The sequence below is a fragment of the Thamnophis elegans genome, chromosome 6 (genome assembly GCF_009769535.1).
Source record: "Thamnophis elegans isolate rThaEle1 chromosome 6, rThaEle1.pri, whole genome shotgun sequence".
NCBI lineage: Eukaryota > Metazoa > Chordata > Lepidosauria > Squamata > Colubridae > Thamnophis > Thamnophis elegans.
The window spans coordinates 18774108-18791994 of NC_045546.1; the positions used below are offsets into that span (position 1 = coordinate 18774108).

At 39.8% G+C, this 17887-nt stretch overlaps 1 protein-coding gene across 1 annotated transcript in view; it reads left to right on the top strand.

The window, feature by feature from the left end:
* Positions 1-17887, top strand: part of DDX10 (DEAD-box helicase 10) — a 177093-nt gene that overhangs the window by 105308 nt on the left and 53898 nt on the right. Inside the window, exons 14-15 of the mRNA XM_032220167.1 lie at positions 7726-7839; positions 13737-13898. Of these exons, the coding sequence (XP_032076058.1) occupies positions 7726-7839; positions 13737-13898 (276 nt within the window). The remainder of the gene's footprint in view (positions 1-7725; positions 7840-13736; positions 13899-17887) is intronic.

Consider the following 17887-nt stretch of genomic DNA (forward strand, 5'->3'; position numbering starts at 1 on the left):
AAAAACCTCTAGTGTTGGAGCGTTCACAACTTCTGGAGGCAAGTTGTTCCACTGATTAATTGTTCTAAGTGTTAGGAAATTTCTCCTTAGTTCCAAGTTGCTTCTCTCCTTGATTAGTTTCCACCCATTGCTTCTTGTCCTACCCTCAGGTGCTTTTGAGAATAACTTGATGCCCTCTTCTTTGTGGCATACCTTGAGATATTGGAACACTGCTATCATGTCTCCTCCTAGTCCTTCTTTTCATTAAACTAGACATACTCAGTTCCTGCAACCGTTCTTCTTAAGTTTTGGTCTCCGGTCCCCTAATCATTCTTGTTGCTCTTCTCTGTACTCTTTTTAGAGTCTCAAAATACTTTTGGTGTGTATGAGGGGATTGTCATATTGGGCTGGTAAGGGCCATGAGCAGGTTTTAGGAAGTGTAGGCAGGTCAGTAAGGAGTGCTACAAAATATGAGATCCCAAGATTTGTTGTAGGTTTTGGGGGAGAAAAAGGGGGCAGTGGTGACTTATAGTAGTAATGCAACCTTCCCTGTTGACTTCCCCCCTGACTGTGCTTGTGGGAAGTTAGCACGGAAGGTCACAAATGGCAATCATGTGACTCCAGCTAGCAGTGACTTTGTAACCACAAGCCAGGCACCCAAATATCTGAATTGTTATCATATGATTGTGGGGATGCTATGATGGCTGCAACTTCAGCACGATTGTAACTTTGAATGGTCGCTGACCAAGGGGTCATAATTCAAGGACTATCTCTGCAACTGGTAGACTGTTTTATTTGAAAAAATTGGATGATCTTTCGTTTCGAGGATGGTCCTCAAAAACATATATTTTAATAATTGTAGTGCTGACTTTCTAAGAGGATAAATTCTCTTTGCAACCAAAATCTTGTCTTTGTTATAATCTGTCAAGTTTACCCACTGTTTGGGCACAGCACTGACCCTGTTCTTGCTTGATTTCAAGGTGTTCCAGTTTTTAAAGAATTTAATTGTCTCACCTGGTAGCTCTAATTAATATCCCACCTGCACAACTCATGGATTTTAATTATTATCCAAAGCAGTGAGCTAAGCTTTGAAGTTTAGCCAACATTTTTTTTTTACTTTTCTAAAGGAAATTGTTATAGATCTTAAATGCATACTATGCTACAATGTGATAAATGTATAGACCAAAACTAGTAACTAATGTTCAGTGGTTGTTATAGTCAAAATGACAAAAATACAGTCTGAAATATAATAATACAGTCAATACAATTTTAAAAGGAACACATTTCCCTCCTATAGTTTAAGATATAATAAAATATTTTTAAAGCATCATGAAGGCAGCATATTAAGAAAAGTATAAATCAGTCTCTGATTATTCCCTTTCTCTGCGGCAAAATATAAAATCAAATCTGTATTCCAGAACAAAACTGACAGGTGAATTTATAGTTTCACAAGAGCCCTCTTGATTGAATAACTAGTTTAAATGTATTTGAACTTTGATTGACTTTGATTTGTTTGATTAATTTGCTCAGGCAGGCAGAAATTTTATAATTCCAAATTTGCTTAACTATTTCAACTTCAAGCATATTAGATGAAAAAAACCTTGCTTGAATCTCAGTCCGTCATAACAGGGCTGTATTGTTTGACAGAACTAATAAGGAGTTTTCTTTAAGCAGGATGGAAACATAAGGAATACTCTCCAAAAATAATAAGTTCCATATCAGGATTTTCCAATCTGGATGATAGTTCTCCCATTGTGACAATGGCTCTCCGTTGCCTGAAAAATAAGGAAACTAAAAATACATTTGGCAAAGCCAAGTGTCTCAAGGGAGCTTATAAGGCATCACTGGTCAGTGGTCTACAGATAGGAGATAATGATTGAGCTTCCTTCTCCACCTTGACCTAATCAGATGGACTATGAATTCTATAAATTGCAGTACTTTCAGCCCCCAGCACCTGTATTTACTTCTGTGTATGTAGGAGAGCTGGAAACAACTAGCACATATGTGCGGGGGAACCTTTACATTTACCTTTATGTAGGAGAAGGAGCAGGCATGAAATCTAGCAGGTTCTGACAGGTTCTGGAGAACCAGTAGCGGAAATTTTGAGTAGTTCGGAGAACCGGCAAATGCCACTTCCGGCTGGTCCCAGATTGGGATGGGAATACAGATTTTGCAGTATCCTTTCCCTGCCACACCCACCAAGTCACACCCACCAAGCCACGCCACATCCACCACGCCACACCCACAGAACTGGTAGTAGAAAAAATTGAATTTCACCACTGAGAAGGAGCTGCAGAACCTGGGTGTGATGGAGTTAAAAGAGGAATCAGCCTAGAATCCCTACATAACCAGAAGCGAACTAAGTTTACTCTCCCTTAATTCCATTGACGCTGACTGTTAGTTGTGAAAGATTCTTGTGCAAAGGCATGATTAGCAATAAATCAGTTTAATTGGACCTTCACGGTAGACTTGAACTTTCATGCCTGACAATGTCTGATATATCTGGAGATTACCAAGTTACATCTACTGATGGCTTGTGTTTTATCATAGAGTTTAAATGTATGCATCAGGGGTGGATTCCGGCTTCTGCTACTGCAAATTCACTCAGGTTCACACTTCGGGGGCACACACGCTTGATGTGCGCTATGCGTGCATGCACATGCTTCTGAGCATGTAAAAAAAATGATGGCGGTGCTTACGGCACCACTGATAGAACCGGTTCGGGGGCGTGGCAGGACAAGTTACTACCTACTCGGCCGAACCGGTAGGAACCCACCTTTGGTATGCATATAAAATAAGTTCTCAGAATTGAATAATGCAACAGTCTTTTTTTTTTTTTAAAATCAATTAATAGCAATAATATTAATTCAATTTTGTCTGCTTTTTTGCTCATTGGTGTCCTACTGTTATGATTTTTAAAAATAATAAGTTTAACAATTACTTTTTGAGTATTATTTGAATAATAGCAAAAAATAATAATTATCAACACCATAATGCTTGTAGTAAATTACCAATGTTCATATCTTTAATTGGAGGTACTTTTTTGAAAAGAAATAATGATTAAATTAAACTTTTACAATACTATTTTCATATTTTTCTCTTTTCTATTTCATTTAAGAGTTAATTTAATTTAATTCTACTTTTAAAATTTTGTCCTGGAAAAATGTGTTTTAGAAGGTAGTAAACACTTTTTAAAAACAAATGTATTTTTTCACATATTGGAAATTGAGTTCTGGAATCTGAGACTATTTTCTTTAATATGACTTGTAACTGAATTGTATTTAGAATTAGTTGGAGGATTTAGCATCTTGGTTTGCTTTTCTTGGACTGTTTTTGAAATGGCTAGACCAGGGGTGTCAAACTCAAGGCCCAGGGACCGGATCCGGCTCATGAAGTACTTAGATCTGGCCCGCAGGGCCATCCTGGAAACAGCAAAAGACTGGCCCGTGGTGCCCCTGCCAGCGGAAATGAAGCTCATGTGGCTGCAACAACCTGCAATCTTCTGTCAGTGAAAATGGGGCTTGGGAGGGCCCTCCCAGGCTCCATTTTCATTGGCAGAGGGTTATAGGAAGTTATTGCAACAAAAAACGGAGCTCAGGAGCGCTCAGACCACCACAAGCGCCACCGACATGAATGATGGCGAGCTGGCCACACACCCCTGGCCACGCCCCCCTACCAGGTCAAATACAACCCCGATGCACCCCTCAATGAAATCGAGTGTGACACCTCTGGGCTAGACTAACTTTATATCCTATCTTTATATCCTGTCATATTTTTATCTGATTTCCTCAGATGTGCAAATAATTCTAAGATTTGTATGTGGACTTTTGTGCCAATGAATAGAGCTGGTAATTATTTTTTTTTGTCAAATAGAAATAAACCATTGTACTTGTCTCTTTTTAATATTACATCGATTATAGCATGTATTTTGAGATTATTTAAACAGCCCACTGCCTCTTTCAAGTGACTTAATTTTAATCAATTTGGTTTTTTTATAGTTTGCTTCCCACCAGACTAAGGATCTCATTAATTTACATCTCTGAGTTGTATCCACCTGTTGTTGCCTTTCCCTTTTCATTACTCCCTCCAAACTTGGGGATACAGAGAATGGTGTAGAGCAGAGGAACCTACCAGGGTGGGATGAAAAAGTGAAGATGGCAATAGTGGTTGTGTAATCGAAACCCCCTTCATTACATATGTTGTGATGCCAGGGATTTCATTATGCAGTTGTGGTTACTATCACAAGTTCTTTCATGACATACACATAGACACACCCCTATGATATTGAACTCCGATCTTTTTATCTCTAGTTTTCCTTCCATTTTAAAATTGTAATATTTCTAAGGAAACTAAGTCCCTTTTCCAAACTGTAGAATAGTTGCCAAAAATTCATCGTTAATGATGTGACATGTTATGAAGAAAATCGGGTTCAGGATTTCCCCCCCCCTCACACTTGCCTGCAGCTGCTTTTATTCCCAATGTTAAAAACAGTTATTGAAACTGGCAGGTTAAAAATTGGATTCCAGAGGGCAAAATAAATTGATTATGTCATTTTCATTAAAGTCCACAAAGAAATGTATTTTTATGCCTTCATTTCTCTCCTCTTATTTTCTTTTTCTTTTTTTTTAATGCAAATCATTTTGCAGAGCATGCAACCAATATCCATTTCTCACTTTTGCGATGGATGCAGTGACATGGGAAATAAGAAATATTTTCTTCGCTTGTTTGATTGAATTGTCCTTGGCTTGTGGGAATGAAAGATACTGTTCTTTCCAGTGATTTCAACAAAAGCATTTTACATGGTTTTTTAAAAAATATTATTATTATTTTTGCATCTTCAGAGGATGATGCCCTTGCTTTTTCTCTCTTTACTGTCTCACATTTTACATAGACACACAGGTAGTCCTGGACTTACAACCACAATTAAGCCCAAAATTTCTGTTGCTAAGTGAATCATTTGTGAAGTGAGTTTATCCCATTTTATGACCTTTCTTGCCAAAGTTGTTAAATGAATCACATCCATTGTTACGTTCAAGGTGCTAGTCGTCACTTATAAAGCCCTTCATGGTATTGGACCTAGGTACTTGAGAGACCGCCTGCTGCCAATTACCCCCCAAAGACCCATTAGATCACACAGATTAGGCCTCCTCCGGGTTCCGTCTACTAGCCAATGTCATCTGGCCACTAGCAGGGGGAGGGCCTTCTCTGTGGTGGCTCCGGCCCTTTGGAACGAGCTCCCCGCAGAGATTCGGACCCTCACCTCTCTCCAGGCCTTCCAAAAAGCCGTTAAAACCTGGCTGTGTCGGCAGGCCTGGGGTTGATGAGTTCCCTTCCTCTCTTGAATCGTGTGGCTGTTGGTTGTTTTAAATGCCCTGTACTTTTTGTTGTAGTTTGTGTTTCCCTTCCCCTCCTTGGGTTTGTGCGCCACCCTGAGTCCCGCCGGGAATATGGCGGCATATAAATAAAATGAACCTTGAACCTTGAATGAACCTTGTTAGTTACACAGTTGTCATAAATATGAGTCAGTTGCCAGGCATCTGAGTTTTGATCATGTGACCATAGGTCATAAGTGTAAGAAACAGTCATGTAGCTTTTTCCATTTGTCAATGTATAAGAAATTATGAGCTGGCATAGTCATAACAACAAGTCAGCCAATGGGAACTGTTTTGTGACTAAGAAATAGGATCTATTGTGAGCCATGGGAGACGGCTCGGGGCCTGGGTGTGGCTTTGCTTGACTGATCTGTATATATGAGTTGATTTGTCCTTGCATTATTCCTTCTTGATTCTGTGATTCTATTGCTTTTTTATATATTATATATTATTATATTATATTATATTTTAAATATCTGTATGTTAAAATATGTGAAAAAGTTAAAAAAATATCAATGGGCTATATTTTTTAAACATAGTTGTGCGATCCATCCCTGGATGGACTATCTGAGCCAAAATCGTTGGCTCAGATAGTCTGATCTAGCAGGGCTAATTCTGTATTTTATGATCAAATAATTTTCACAAACCACTTCACGTGACCTTGATTTTATCCCTCTGTTAATGCAACCTAGGTTTGCATTGGCTATATTGGCTATTGCCTCGCTTCTGGCTCATATTTAAGTGATTGTCCACTGGGGCTGCAAGGTCCCTCTCACAGTTACTGTTGTTGAGCTAGGTTTGATCTAATCTGTACCTGTGCATTTGGTACAAATTTAATTTAATGAATTCTCTTTTAACATTTGAAGAGGATTTGCATGATCTGAATACATGGGAAGGTAAAGGTTTCCCTGTCCAGTTATGTCCGACTCTGGAGCGTGATGGTCAGCTCCCTTTCTTGGCCAAGGGAGCCAGTATTATCCAAAGACATTTTCCATAGTCATATGGCCACTATGGCTATATGCCAAAGGCACAGAGATCACTGTTATCTTTCCACAGTGGTACCTATTAATCTACTTGCATTTGCATGCTTTCAAACTACTAGGATAGCAGAAGCTGGGGCAAGGAATGGAAAATTACCCCATTGTGTGTCACTTGAGTCTCAATCCTGGGCTGTTAGCTTTTTAGGGGACAAGCTCAGTGACTTTAACCACTGAGCCATGACACCCCTTCAAACACATTGGAAGCTATGTTTAATTGTGGAAAATCCACACATTCAGTTTAAGATGGCATTACATGCCAGTGAAACATTCTCTCCCTGGGAGAGACTGCCTCAGAGCATTTTCTGAAAATAACAGAGAATCCCTCAACTCACACATAAACATGGACATACATAAAGAAGTAGATATTAAAGGAGAAAATACAGGACATTTTAAGTTTGACTTTCCATTTTTAATTTCCATTTCAGCAATCTAAACTTTTGTTTCCACTTTTAACTGGCCTGAATAGGAACGAGTTATAAATTTAAAACTGATATTGATGAGCTTGTACTACAAATTGAAAGGCATTGTGAGTTTAATAAAAAGTCATTCATTATGATTTATTAATTTGGATGTTTTGCCAGTTATTAATTTAGATATTTATTATGTTGCCCCTAAGATATTTCTGTTGTATATCTTCTTAGCTATTAAGTAACCTGTATTAATCATTGTAGTTTGAATAGTATTAATTATGTATGGAACAAACTAGCGATTATAAATACTCTTGGGAAAAGCTAATGTGGTTGGAACTAGCAAAAACATATTGGAAAATTGTGGATTAGAAAAATAATGTTTACTTGCAAGCCTTATAATACTCAATATACTGTATATTTTATAGGGTGTTATATGTAAAATGTTTAAATGCTTTGCTGAAAATTAAATCTTACCAAGCAAAAGAGATCTAGACCAGGAGTGAAATTCACATCGTCATGGCGGCATCACATGACGTATCGGGAGTTCCCCCCCTTTGCTAAACCGGGCTTGGGCTTGGCCAGCACGTGACACCTCCAGCCCGTGGGCCACAAGATTGACAGATCTGATCTAGACTATTAGATTTTCTCTGGCTCAGTTAAGAGTGTAAGACTGCAAATGTAATGAGATAGTATCGTCTCATAACAGTCTGATGTATTAATGACTTGAGAAATTTTCCCATTATCTTTTCTTTTTGGAGACATTACATCACACTTTAACATGTATTTCTAAAATTTGCAGGATTAGAAATGTATCTATTTTAAAAATGCTGAAAGGTAGGATTTTTTTGGATGCTGCTGATTGAATAATGCTCATTTCAGAATCGTTTATGATAACGGCTATCTTCCCTTTTCCATATTTTTCAGGTAACCCAGAATGTAAAACCAAAGAAGAAAATAACCAAAACAAAAGAAGCTAAAAAGGTTTTGAAGAGAAATTTTAAAGTAAATACAAAAATTGTATTTACCGATGACGGAGAGGTAAGATCAAACACAAATAATTTGATTATACTGCTAAGGTTTCCTACATTAATACTTTTTTGAGTGTAAACCAAGGGAATATGACAAGTTCTCCGAGACCACTTGCAAATACTTGTAATCACTGACTATAATTATCTTCATGGATCACCTAGCAGAGTTGGGCTTAGGAGGTACAGTTTTTGCAGTAATTCTGGTTTTTTTGTTGAAGCATATTTAAAAGGTGGAAGCTGTTGTTCTAAATTTAAGTCATTGATTGACCCGTGGTATCCCATAGTATTTTATTTTGGCTATAGAAGTGATAGTGAAGCTTTTTGGCACGGAGTGCTGAAAAATTCATGTGGAAACGTTGCGCTCATCGGGGCTGCATTTCAGAAAAGCTGAACTTCCGCTGACAATCAGCTGGCCAATGCACATGTGCTGGCCAGTTCTTGGCACTGCTGCATGGGCAAAGGGATCATGCTTTGAAAAAGCCGAATTTCCGGGTTCTAGCACGCATGCACATCCAACAATCAACTGGCTGGCGCACATGCATACACCGGTTTTTGGCACTGCTGCGTGCGCAAAGGAAAGCTGATCGTCATGTGCACATGCACACCAGAAACCTGCAAGACGAACAGGCTAGGCCATGCGTGCCAGGTGATATGGCTTCATCTGCCACTTTGGGCATGCGTGCCATAGGTTCGCCATCACGGGTCTATAGTACTCAACCCGGAGAAGACCGAGTGGCTGTTGTGTTTCCCTCCCAATAATTCGATCAGTGTTCCATCGCTCAGGCTGGGGGGGGTCAAATTTTATACCCCTCAGAGAGGGTTCGCAACTTGGGAGTCCTCCTGGACCCACAGCTGACTTTCGACCACCACCTGACGGCTGTGACCAGGGGGGCATTTGCCCAGGTTCGCCTGGTGCGCCAGTTGCGACCCTACCTGAACCGGGAGGCCCTCACAACAAGTCACTCGGGCCCTTGTGACCTCTAGGCTGGAATACTGCAATGTGCTCTACATGGGGCTGCCCTTGAAGAGCATCCGGCGACTTCAGCTAGTCCAGAACGCGGCCGCGCGAGTGATTGTGGGTGCACCTCGGTTCGCCCACATAACACCTATCCTCTGCGAGCTGCGCTGGCTACCTGTTGATCTCCGGGTGCGCTTCAAGGTGCTACTTGTCACTCATAAAGCCCTCCATGGTAGTGGATCTGCGTACTTGAGAGACCGCCTCCTGCCAATCACCTCCCTGCGACCAATTAGATCGCATAGATTAGGCCTCCTCCGAGTTCCAACTGCCAGTCAGTGTCGACTGGCAACCACACGGAGGAGAGCCTTTTCAGTAGTAGCTCCGACCCTTTGGAACGATCTCCCCGTGGAGATTCGTACCCTCACCACCGTCCAGACCTTCCGCACAGCCCTTAAGACCTGGCTAGCCCGTCAGGCCTGGGGATAAAGATAATATGTCCCCACCCGAATGATGAATGAATGTTGTTTACTATTTTACTTTTATGTATTTTTTGCGTTTACTGTCTCGTACCCCCCCTTCCTTATTTTATGTAAGCCGCCCTGAGTCCCCTCAGGGAAAAGGGCGGCCTATAAATTCTAATAAAATGAAAAAATGAAATGAAAAATAGTGACAAAATCTATTTCAAAATTACTATTGGAGGTCATTTGTAGGAAAAGACAAGGCAGAGCCTGGGGACGGAGTCAATAGAGGAATCAGCCTTGAATCATTACATCCTCACAAGTGATCCAAAACTAGCCCACCTTGCATTCCATTAGCTCTGGAAAAGCACAAATTTAGTATTGACCATTAGTTGATTAAATTCTTATGTATAGGCATGAACAACAAATCAGCTTAACTGGAATTTAAAGTTTGGTCCTGATTCTTCCCATCTGACATCATTTGAATCTTTGGAGTGGCATGTTGCCACTATGCTAATGATACACCGAGGACCTTGAAGTTTGGCAGCTAAACATTTGAGTAAATAAAGTAAAAAAAAATACTGTTCCTTAACATCTAACTCCAAGGAAGTAATCCCCTAATCAAACTCCAAGGAAGTAATATCCTAATCTCCGTAATGGACTACATGAGACAGACCAAACTAAAATTAAATACAGGCAAAACGCAAGTACTGTTAGTAAGGAGAAAGTTGGACTCTAGAGCTGAGGTGAAGCCTGGGTGAATGCCATTGTAGACTTTGGGAGTGCTCCCTGTTCATTATTATTGATTATTTCTAATTAAATACTATTTAAAAGTTTTCAAGGAGAATTGATAGGTCACTTAAATACAATTTAAAAAGGTTTCCAGTCATGCATGTATGTCAGACTTTGTTGCATAAATTCAAATCCAGAAGCCCACACAGATAACTGATGCAGCAGGATTCATTAACTTCTTTATATACATAAGAGGAGATGAATCAATGTACAATACTAACAGATGGTTCTTCCAAGTAAACACAAGGCAGGAGAATTACAGGCAATCACAAGCAGTTAGAGATTCATTTCAGCAGACAAGCCCAGACAGACTGCTAGTTTACTTCTCAGAGCAGCAGACTGCTAGTTCCAATTCTCAGCTAAGCCAGACTTCTTACTTAAGTTTCTGTTTCAATTCTCTGCACAGATCTGTTTAAGATCCCATTGGCTGACTTAGTTGCTATGCCTATTCATTGGCTGACCTTGTTCCCATGTCTCTCCAGTCACAAATATTTTAACAATGTATACATGAGAGAGAGAGAGTGGGAGAGGGAGGGAGGGAGAGGGAGAGGGAGGGGGGATAGGTATAGGATTGACGCTGTGTGAAATATTTCACTCTGAACATTCTGCTTTTCAGTTCAGAACAGTTTTGTTTTTCCAAGCAGAAGGTTTTCAATCAAGCTGGTGGTGGTTTGAAGTAAAATTGGAAATGTTTTGCATGTCCCTAGTTTGGAATAAATCTGAACTATACTGTATCTGAAATCCAAAAGTGCCTTTCCTAGTTTTCATATATTTAATCAGTAGTTCTGATGAATTAACTGTCATAAGCGTAGTCTGCAATCCCATGCCAAACTTATAGCAAGTGTATTACTGTTCCTTTTCTGTGGGAATTGGGAACAGTTTTAAAAACCCATTTTGGCATGCTCATTTACTGGATTGAATGGACTACATAAGTTAATGTTTCCGGGTGGCAGAGAATCAAACTGCATGGCAGAGGGATCTGAATCGCAACGATGGTTCGTAGGTGCTTTTTATCCATATATAACCTTCATTTGTCATGTCTCTGTTTTCAACAGAACTCAGCTTGATTCTTCCTTGGATTTCCCTTCCCTTCTTTTGATCCGCTTCAGCCTTGTCAAGAGAGTAATGAGCCCAATACCGTTTCAGTAGCTCTGCAAGCAGTACATTACCACTGGGTGCAGGGAAATTAGAATTTGCAATGAAGCATTTATGTTGGTTTGCAGAAGGCTAAGATGAATGCCCCTGCTCAAGACACAGTCTTACTGCTTTGCCTCTTAGTTCATTGCAATTGTAAAAGCTAATTTGAAAGGGAGAGCAATGGAGAGCGAGGAGGCAAGCTTGACGGAAAGTCGCAACCATTTGTTTCCTGCCTGTTCTTCTTTTTTTTCTAGGAACCACTATAATGTGTGTTTCCCTCACAACCATTGCCGACTTCTATAATGAGGTCAATGAATTAAAGCTTGTTCTTATGAATATCTGATATGGAGTCTAGCAATGTTGTGTATGGTCCCATGGAGAGGATGTGTGTCAAAAAGTCTGATCTTTTCAGCCATTTGTGCTTATGACTTATGCCGTTGTATATAAACAGAGGCTTAAACATTGGTGAACAGGTTTGTGGATTTGGTAGCTATCATATGGAAATGATTCTATTAATTGTATTAGTGCACAGTGTTTTCTGTACCCGAGGCTCATAACTTTTTTTCTTTCTTTTTTAACAAGCAGTGTTTTCCATTGGTTGCCTCCAGATTCAGTGAATCCCTTTTCCTTGGGATTGTGAGAATTCGTTGTTCTTGTCCCATCACTTTTTTTGTTTCCCCTTTCAGAGGCGTAGCTTGAATTCTGAAGATCGTGATGTTTCCCACCCCTACCCACCCACCCCTGATTTCCAGTATATGCCTGATAGCTTGGAATGATTACCTTTGATTAAACTAACTGATTGGAGATATACATACATACATACATACATACATACATACATACAAATACACTCTTTGGATTTGAACATTTGAGCTGTGTTAGCTGATTTTCCCCTGCTGCTATTGGCTTCTGTATTCTCTTGAATTTTTATGATCGTTTTCTCTGGATTGAACTTTTAGACATTAGCACCCTAATTGCACACAAGGAGAAGAGAGTGTTAAAAGCTGTTGCTGTACAATTATCGGGTGATGAAACAGCCTTTTGATATCCTCCTGGTTCTGAAATGTTGACCTGACTCTTGAATTTGGATGGCTTGTTGCTCTGGCATAGACCAGACTAAGATGCAACTATCTTTGGTATGCCTTGTTACATTTGGATAGTCACAGTTCTGACTCTGAATGGTTGCAGGAATTGGGTATATTTAGTTAAATAAAAATAATGACTAGGAGTGACATGATCGCAGTTCCACTATCTAAGGGGCTGCCACAAAGAAGAGGGGGGGGGGAAATCAACCTATTCTCCAAAGCACCTGAAAGCAGGACAAGAAGCAATGAATGGAAACTAATCAAGGGGAGAAGCAACCTAGAACTAAGGAGAAATTTCCTGACAGTTAGAACAATCAACCAGTGGAACACCTTCCCTCCAGAAGTTGTAGGCACTGCAACACTGGAGATTTTAAAGAAGAGATTGGACAACCATTTGTCTGAAATGGTATAGAATTTCCTGCTTGAGCAGGGGGTTGGACTAGAAGGCCTCCAAATCCCTTCCAACTCTGTTATTGTGTTATTTAAGGAATGTGTGCAATCTGCGCATCTTCTTAGACGTACCGTATTTTTCAGAATGTAAGACACGCTGGAGTATAAGAATGCACCATGATTTTGAAGAGGTAAATTTTTTAAAAAAGGTTTTGCACTCTGCAGGCCTCCCAAACCCTCTGAAAGCCTTGTTTTTGGCAAAAAAAAAAGGGGGGGGGCATGCAGAGCTTTGCAAGACTTGTAGAGTGCTCCTGGGGGCTGGGGGAGGCAAAAGCGAGCACAAACGGCCCGTTTTTCACTCGTTTCTGCCCTCCCCAGGAGCACTTTGCAAGTCTCCCAAAGCCTTGCAAAGGGGGCAGGATTTCAGTAGGCCAAAAATTCTGTATTTAGTGTATAAGACGCATAAGACGCACCCAGATTTTCACCCTCTTTTTTGGGGGGGGAGAAAGGTGCGTTTTATACTCCGAAAAATACAGTACATCTCCTTTTGAGAGCAGGTGGCAGTTATGGCCAAGAGGACCTTCATCTGTTGTACCTTTTAATGAATTGGAAGACTCTTTGGACAGTTAATCTTCTAATCACCTCATGATTCAGTTACGTCAATGCATTGTATTTGGGCTGTCCTTAAAGTCCCCTTTGGTATGTTCATTTGATATCCCTGGTCAGTGAGCTGCACTGGTTGCCAGTTTGCTTCTGGCTATGATCCCAGGTGATGGTTATGACCTATAAACCTTCTGTGGTACAAGGCCCAGTTATTTGGAACTGCCTACTTCTTGTGGAGTCTGCACACCTCATACAAACTGACCTTTGAACCACCCTCTTTAATTAAACAATATCATGTTTCAGAGCCTCGCTTCAGTTTTTATTTCCTCTATTAGCTTCTCTGCCTGAAAATTATATTTCTGTAACTATTCCCTGTTGCGCAGGTCTGATGTCTTTTGGTCTTCATAGCAATCCAGAGCTCCTTTTAAATGGTAGAATAGAAACAGCAGTCCTAAAATGTTTTTCTTCTTCTTCTGTGATTCAGTTAATTCAGCAGTGGCCACCAGCACAAAAGTCTATCCTGGACAAAGAGGAAGATGGCGATGATTGCAATGGGATCAATCTAGACAAAGCAAAAGAAAGACTTCAGGAAGAGGATAAATTTGACAAAGAGGAATACAGGAAGAAAATTAAAGAAAAACACAGGGTAAGTAGAACCTCATTCCATTTGTCAAAATGCCAAATGGAAATACTGTGAAATGTTGGCATGTTCATTGGGGATGAAGGATTGTACTGGAAAAAATAATTATCTACTGTATATACTCGAGTATAAGCCTAGTTTTTCAGCCCACTTTTTGGGCTGAAAAAAGCCGCCTCGGCTTATACTCGAGTCAGTGAAAAATTTGCCCGAAATGGAGGAGAAAAAGGGGCGGGGCCATGCCGCTGGGTGACACTCGTGAATGGCGCAGTGCCCCTGTGAGTTTCCCCTCCCTCTGTGTCAGTTTGCTGCGCAGCGCGCACCGCACCATCCCCCCTCCTCACGTTCTAATGTAATGCAGGGCTGTCTTACGATTCCCCTTCCTCCCCCTCCTGCCGCTCTGCAACGATGTCCCACCTCCTCCTTGTTATGGCAAGCAGCCACATAGCGATGTCCCACCTCCTCTGGTACAGTGATCCAATGATAGGAATCACTGTGCCGTGTGTCATAGGAGGCGGGACATCGCTCCCGCGGCTGCACGGGACATCATCATCACAGCGGGACATCAGCATCATGAGGTGAGTGAAGTATTTCATTGAATACACCGCTAGTTTACTGTTTTTCTTTGAAATAAATATTCAAAAACATTATTGGTATCTATTTTTATTTTTGAAATTTACCGGTAGCTGCTGCATTTCCCACCCTAGGCTTATACTCGAGTCAATAACTTTTCCAGTTTTTTGTGGTAAAATTAGGTGCCTCGGCTTATATTCGGGTCGGCCTATACTCGAGTATATACGGTATTCAGTATTACTTCTTGTTCTGGTCTGATGCATGAATTTAGGTAACACGAGAATGATGTGGATCCTTGGTTTTATTTCACTGGTATTGCTATTCTCCCCCATGAACATTGCCATTCTTGTTAGTAAGCAATTTACAACACTCCAGTATGATGTTCTATTTTTAAATCAATATGTACAAACAGTAACCGAATCATATGGATGGATGGATGGTCATAGACTTGCGGTGCTGTGGACTAATATTAAATTTATTTATATGATAGGCTGTTTGTAGATAAAAGGGTAAAAATTTAAGTAGCATAATAACAAGACTGTACTTCATCAAGAATGATGAGGACTAGAAAGCTCTGTACTAATGAGATTTTAGGATGATGTTTTATTTAAATAGCTATGCTTTGTGTAGAGGTGATTGAGAGTTACCAATGAATTATTCAAGAAATGTCATTGCAGCAAGATGATTGATTTCACTTATAATGTAAAGCTTTAATAGCAATAGTTTAAGCTCCTTTTTGGCATTTAAAAGAAATTAAATTACAGGACATAAAAATACAAAGATTGTTGCTGGGACATTTATTTGTCATAAAACAGAGCCGAAAGTTTGAGAACTTGACAGCAGAGAATAGTTATAAATGTTACTCTTTCCCTTTAATGCCCTTCTCTTTCTTCTCATTATTCTTATTTATAGCATATCTGTAGATGCAGCACATAAAAAAACCTGTAACAAGACCAACCCCTTTCAATGTGTGGAAGAAGAAATAATAATCTGTATTTCATAGAACAGATTATTAAATTTACTGTGGACATGGTCTAAAAGGACAGCCAGTTACATGTTTTTGTTTTGGAGGAGATGAAATAATGTATTTTTGAGCCTGGTTTAAAGTGAGAGTTTTGCATAATGTGTGAAATTTGAACTGAAGATTTATTGTTGAACATGAAAGCCTTTTTAGGAAAAGATTGGCCATGAGTGGTTATAACAGAGGATTATGTGCACATCTGTGTACATTTGCTATAGGTAATCTATAGCAAATGTGCATAGATTTGTGCACATTTCCTGCCAAAGGGCATTCTGTAGTATAATAAGGGAGTGGTATCACCACTGTGCCTCATGGAAAGATTCTGCCTTGGTTAGTAGTAGAACGGGAGATTTATATGTAAAAGATTCCGAGTTCCCCCTAAACATAGAAGTTTTCTCTTTTTAAAGATCCAGGAAACTAAGTACAAAGAGCCGAGATGGCGCAGTGGTTAGGGTGCAGTACTGCAGGCCACTTTAGCTGACTGTGATCTGCAGTTCAGCGGTTCAAATCTCACCGGCTCAAGGTCGACTCAGCCTTCCATCCTTCCGAGGTGGGTGAAATGAGGACCCAGACTGTGGGGGCAAGTTGCTGACTCAATTTGCTAAAAAAAAATGTGTAAACCGCTTAGAGAGGGCTGAAAGCCCTATGAAGCGGTATATAAGTCTAATAAATAAATAAATAAATAAATAAATAAATAAAATAAGTAATAATCAGCCAAGTTGCTTCTATGTATTATGCATCAGTTTTCTCTATCCCTATCTTATTTACAGAAGGGTAGACAGTTAAAGCAGCCTAAGGCAATCGATGCTGTAGATAATACATTCATAATCCTATAAAGCATCATAAATGCTCTGAAAGCATTGGGCTATGCAAAGGTTTGAATAGTTGCTTGAATATTGATTTGAAGTTTCTTGGGCTAGCAAGAAGTCTTCTGCTCGTTATTCTGGCATCAAGAAAACTTAGAAATGATATTATGCAGATCAAGTATATTTCCAGGAAAAATCAATCTGTTTCCTTTTATTAAAAAGGTTACCAAGATGCATATGGATAATCAAGATGTACATCTATATGTATTTTAGGATTTGTACCTAAGCTACTAAATTTCAGTATGGTGGAAAATAAGCAAAAGCATAAGATCACACGAAGCTATAACTCTTGTTGCACATTCTTTTACCTAAACTATAAAAGATGATTAATCTTACAATTAAACAATGCCATTTATGGGGACCTAGAACTCTGCATTCTCTGTCTTAGTGCCTGCCCTCTAGAACGAGGTTATCCCTGAAATGGGAAGAGCCCCCACCCTACAGGTGTTTTAAAGGGCTATGAAGACTTGCTCTTTGCCAGGACTCTGGTGAGCATGATTCAATCCCCTCTTTCTCTTTGTTCCTGTCTGATTTAATCATTTCTGCTATCTTTCTGCTTTTTCTACTCCCCCCTTGTTTTTAAATCATTTTAACAATTTATAAACTGCTCAGAGTTGCTGAGTACAGACTTATATAGGGCTTTACGGTGCTTTACAGCCCTCTCTCAGCGGGTTTCAGAGTCAGCATATTGCCCCCAACAATCTGGGTCCTTATTTTACCAACCTTGGAAGGAGGGAAGATTGAGTCAACCTTGAGCCTGATGAGATTCGAACCACCAAATTGCAGTCAACTGGCAGTCAGCAGAAATAGCCTGCAGTACTCCATTCTAACCACTGCGGCTCTTGGTGATGATTAGAATAACTATTGGGCTCTAATAGTTATGCTAACAATAGTGTTATTATAAGTAGAATAACTTCCCATAAAATTGTCAAGATGTTCTTTTTCTGAATATAAAGAACACAATCTCCCACTCCTCATACACTTGTAATTTTTCCCCGTAATATACTCCTTGATCCATTTGGGTATTTTTTGTCACTTAAAATGAGGTTTTTTGTTCTTTATTTTTTTAAATCCCAAGTTGTGACATGTTGGCAGGCGTATTAAAATACTTCGGAAGTATACAGTCTGTATGTCTTCAAGCTATCGATTGCCAAAAATCTGGATGTTTGTTGGAATGTCACTTCCAGAGTTTTGACATTATGATAAATGTCCCAACATGTTGTATGTAATCTTTCTGTGAATAAATCTAATAACTTTTGTTTAGAAAGAGAATTTAGCTATCTCCACTCCACCTTTTTGTTCTGATTTTTTTGCATATAAAATAATTTTATGTTGTCCCTTACCTTACTACAAATAGTTCTGCCCCCTTTAATGCTCTTCATCATCCTCGTTTAACGACTTGCGGGATGGAATCTGGGCAACCAAATGGACCTAGCAGAGTGTTTAATGGCCAGATGTCCTTCCTGTCACCAATGCGGAGTTTTGTTCAGCAGATCTATTCTCAATGTGCCCTGCTTTTTAGTTAGTGGATATGGATT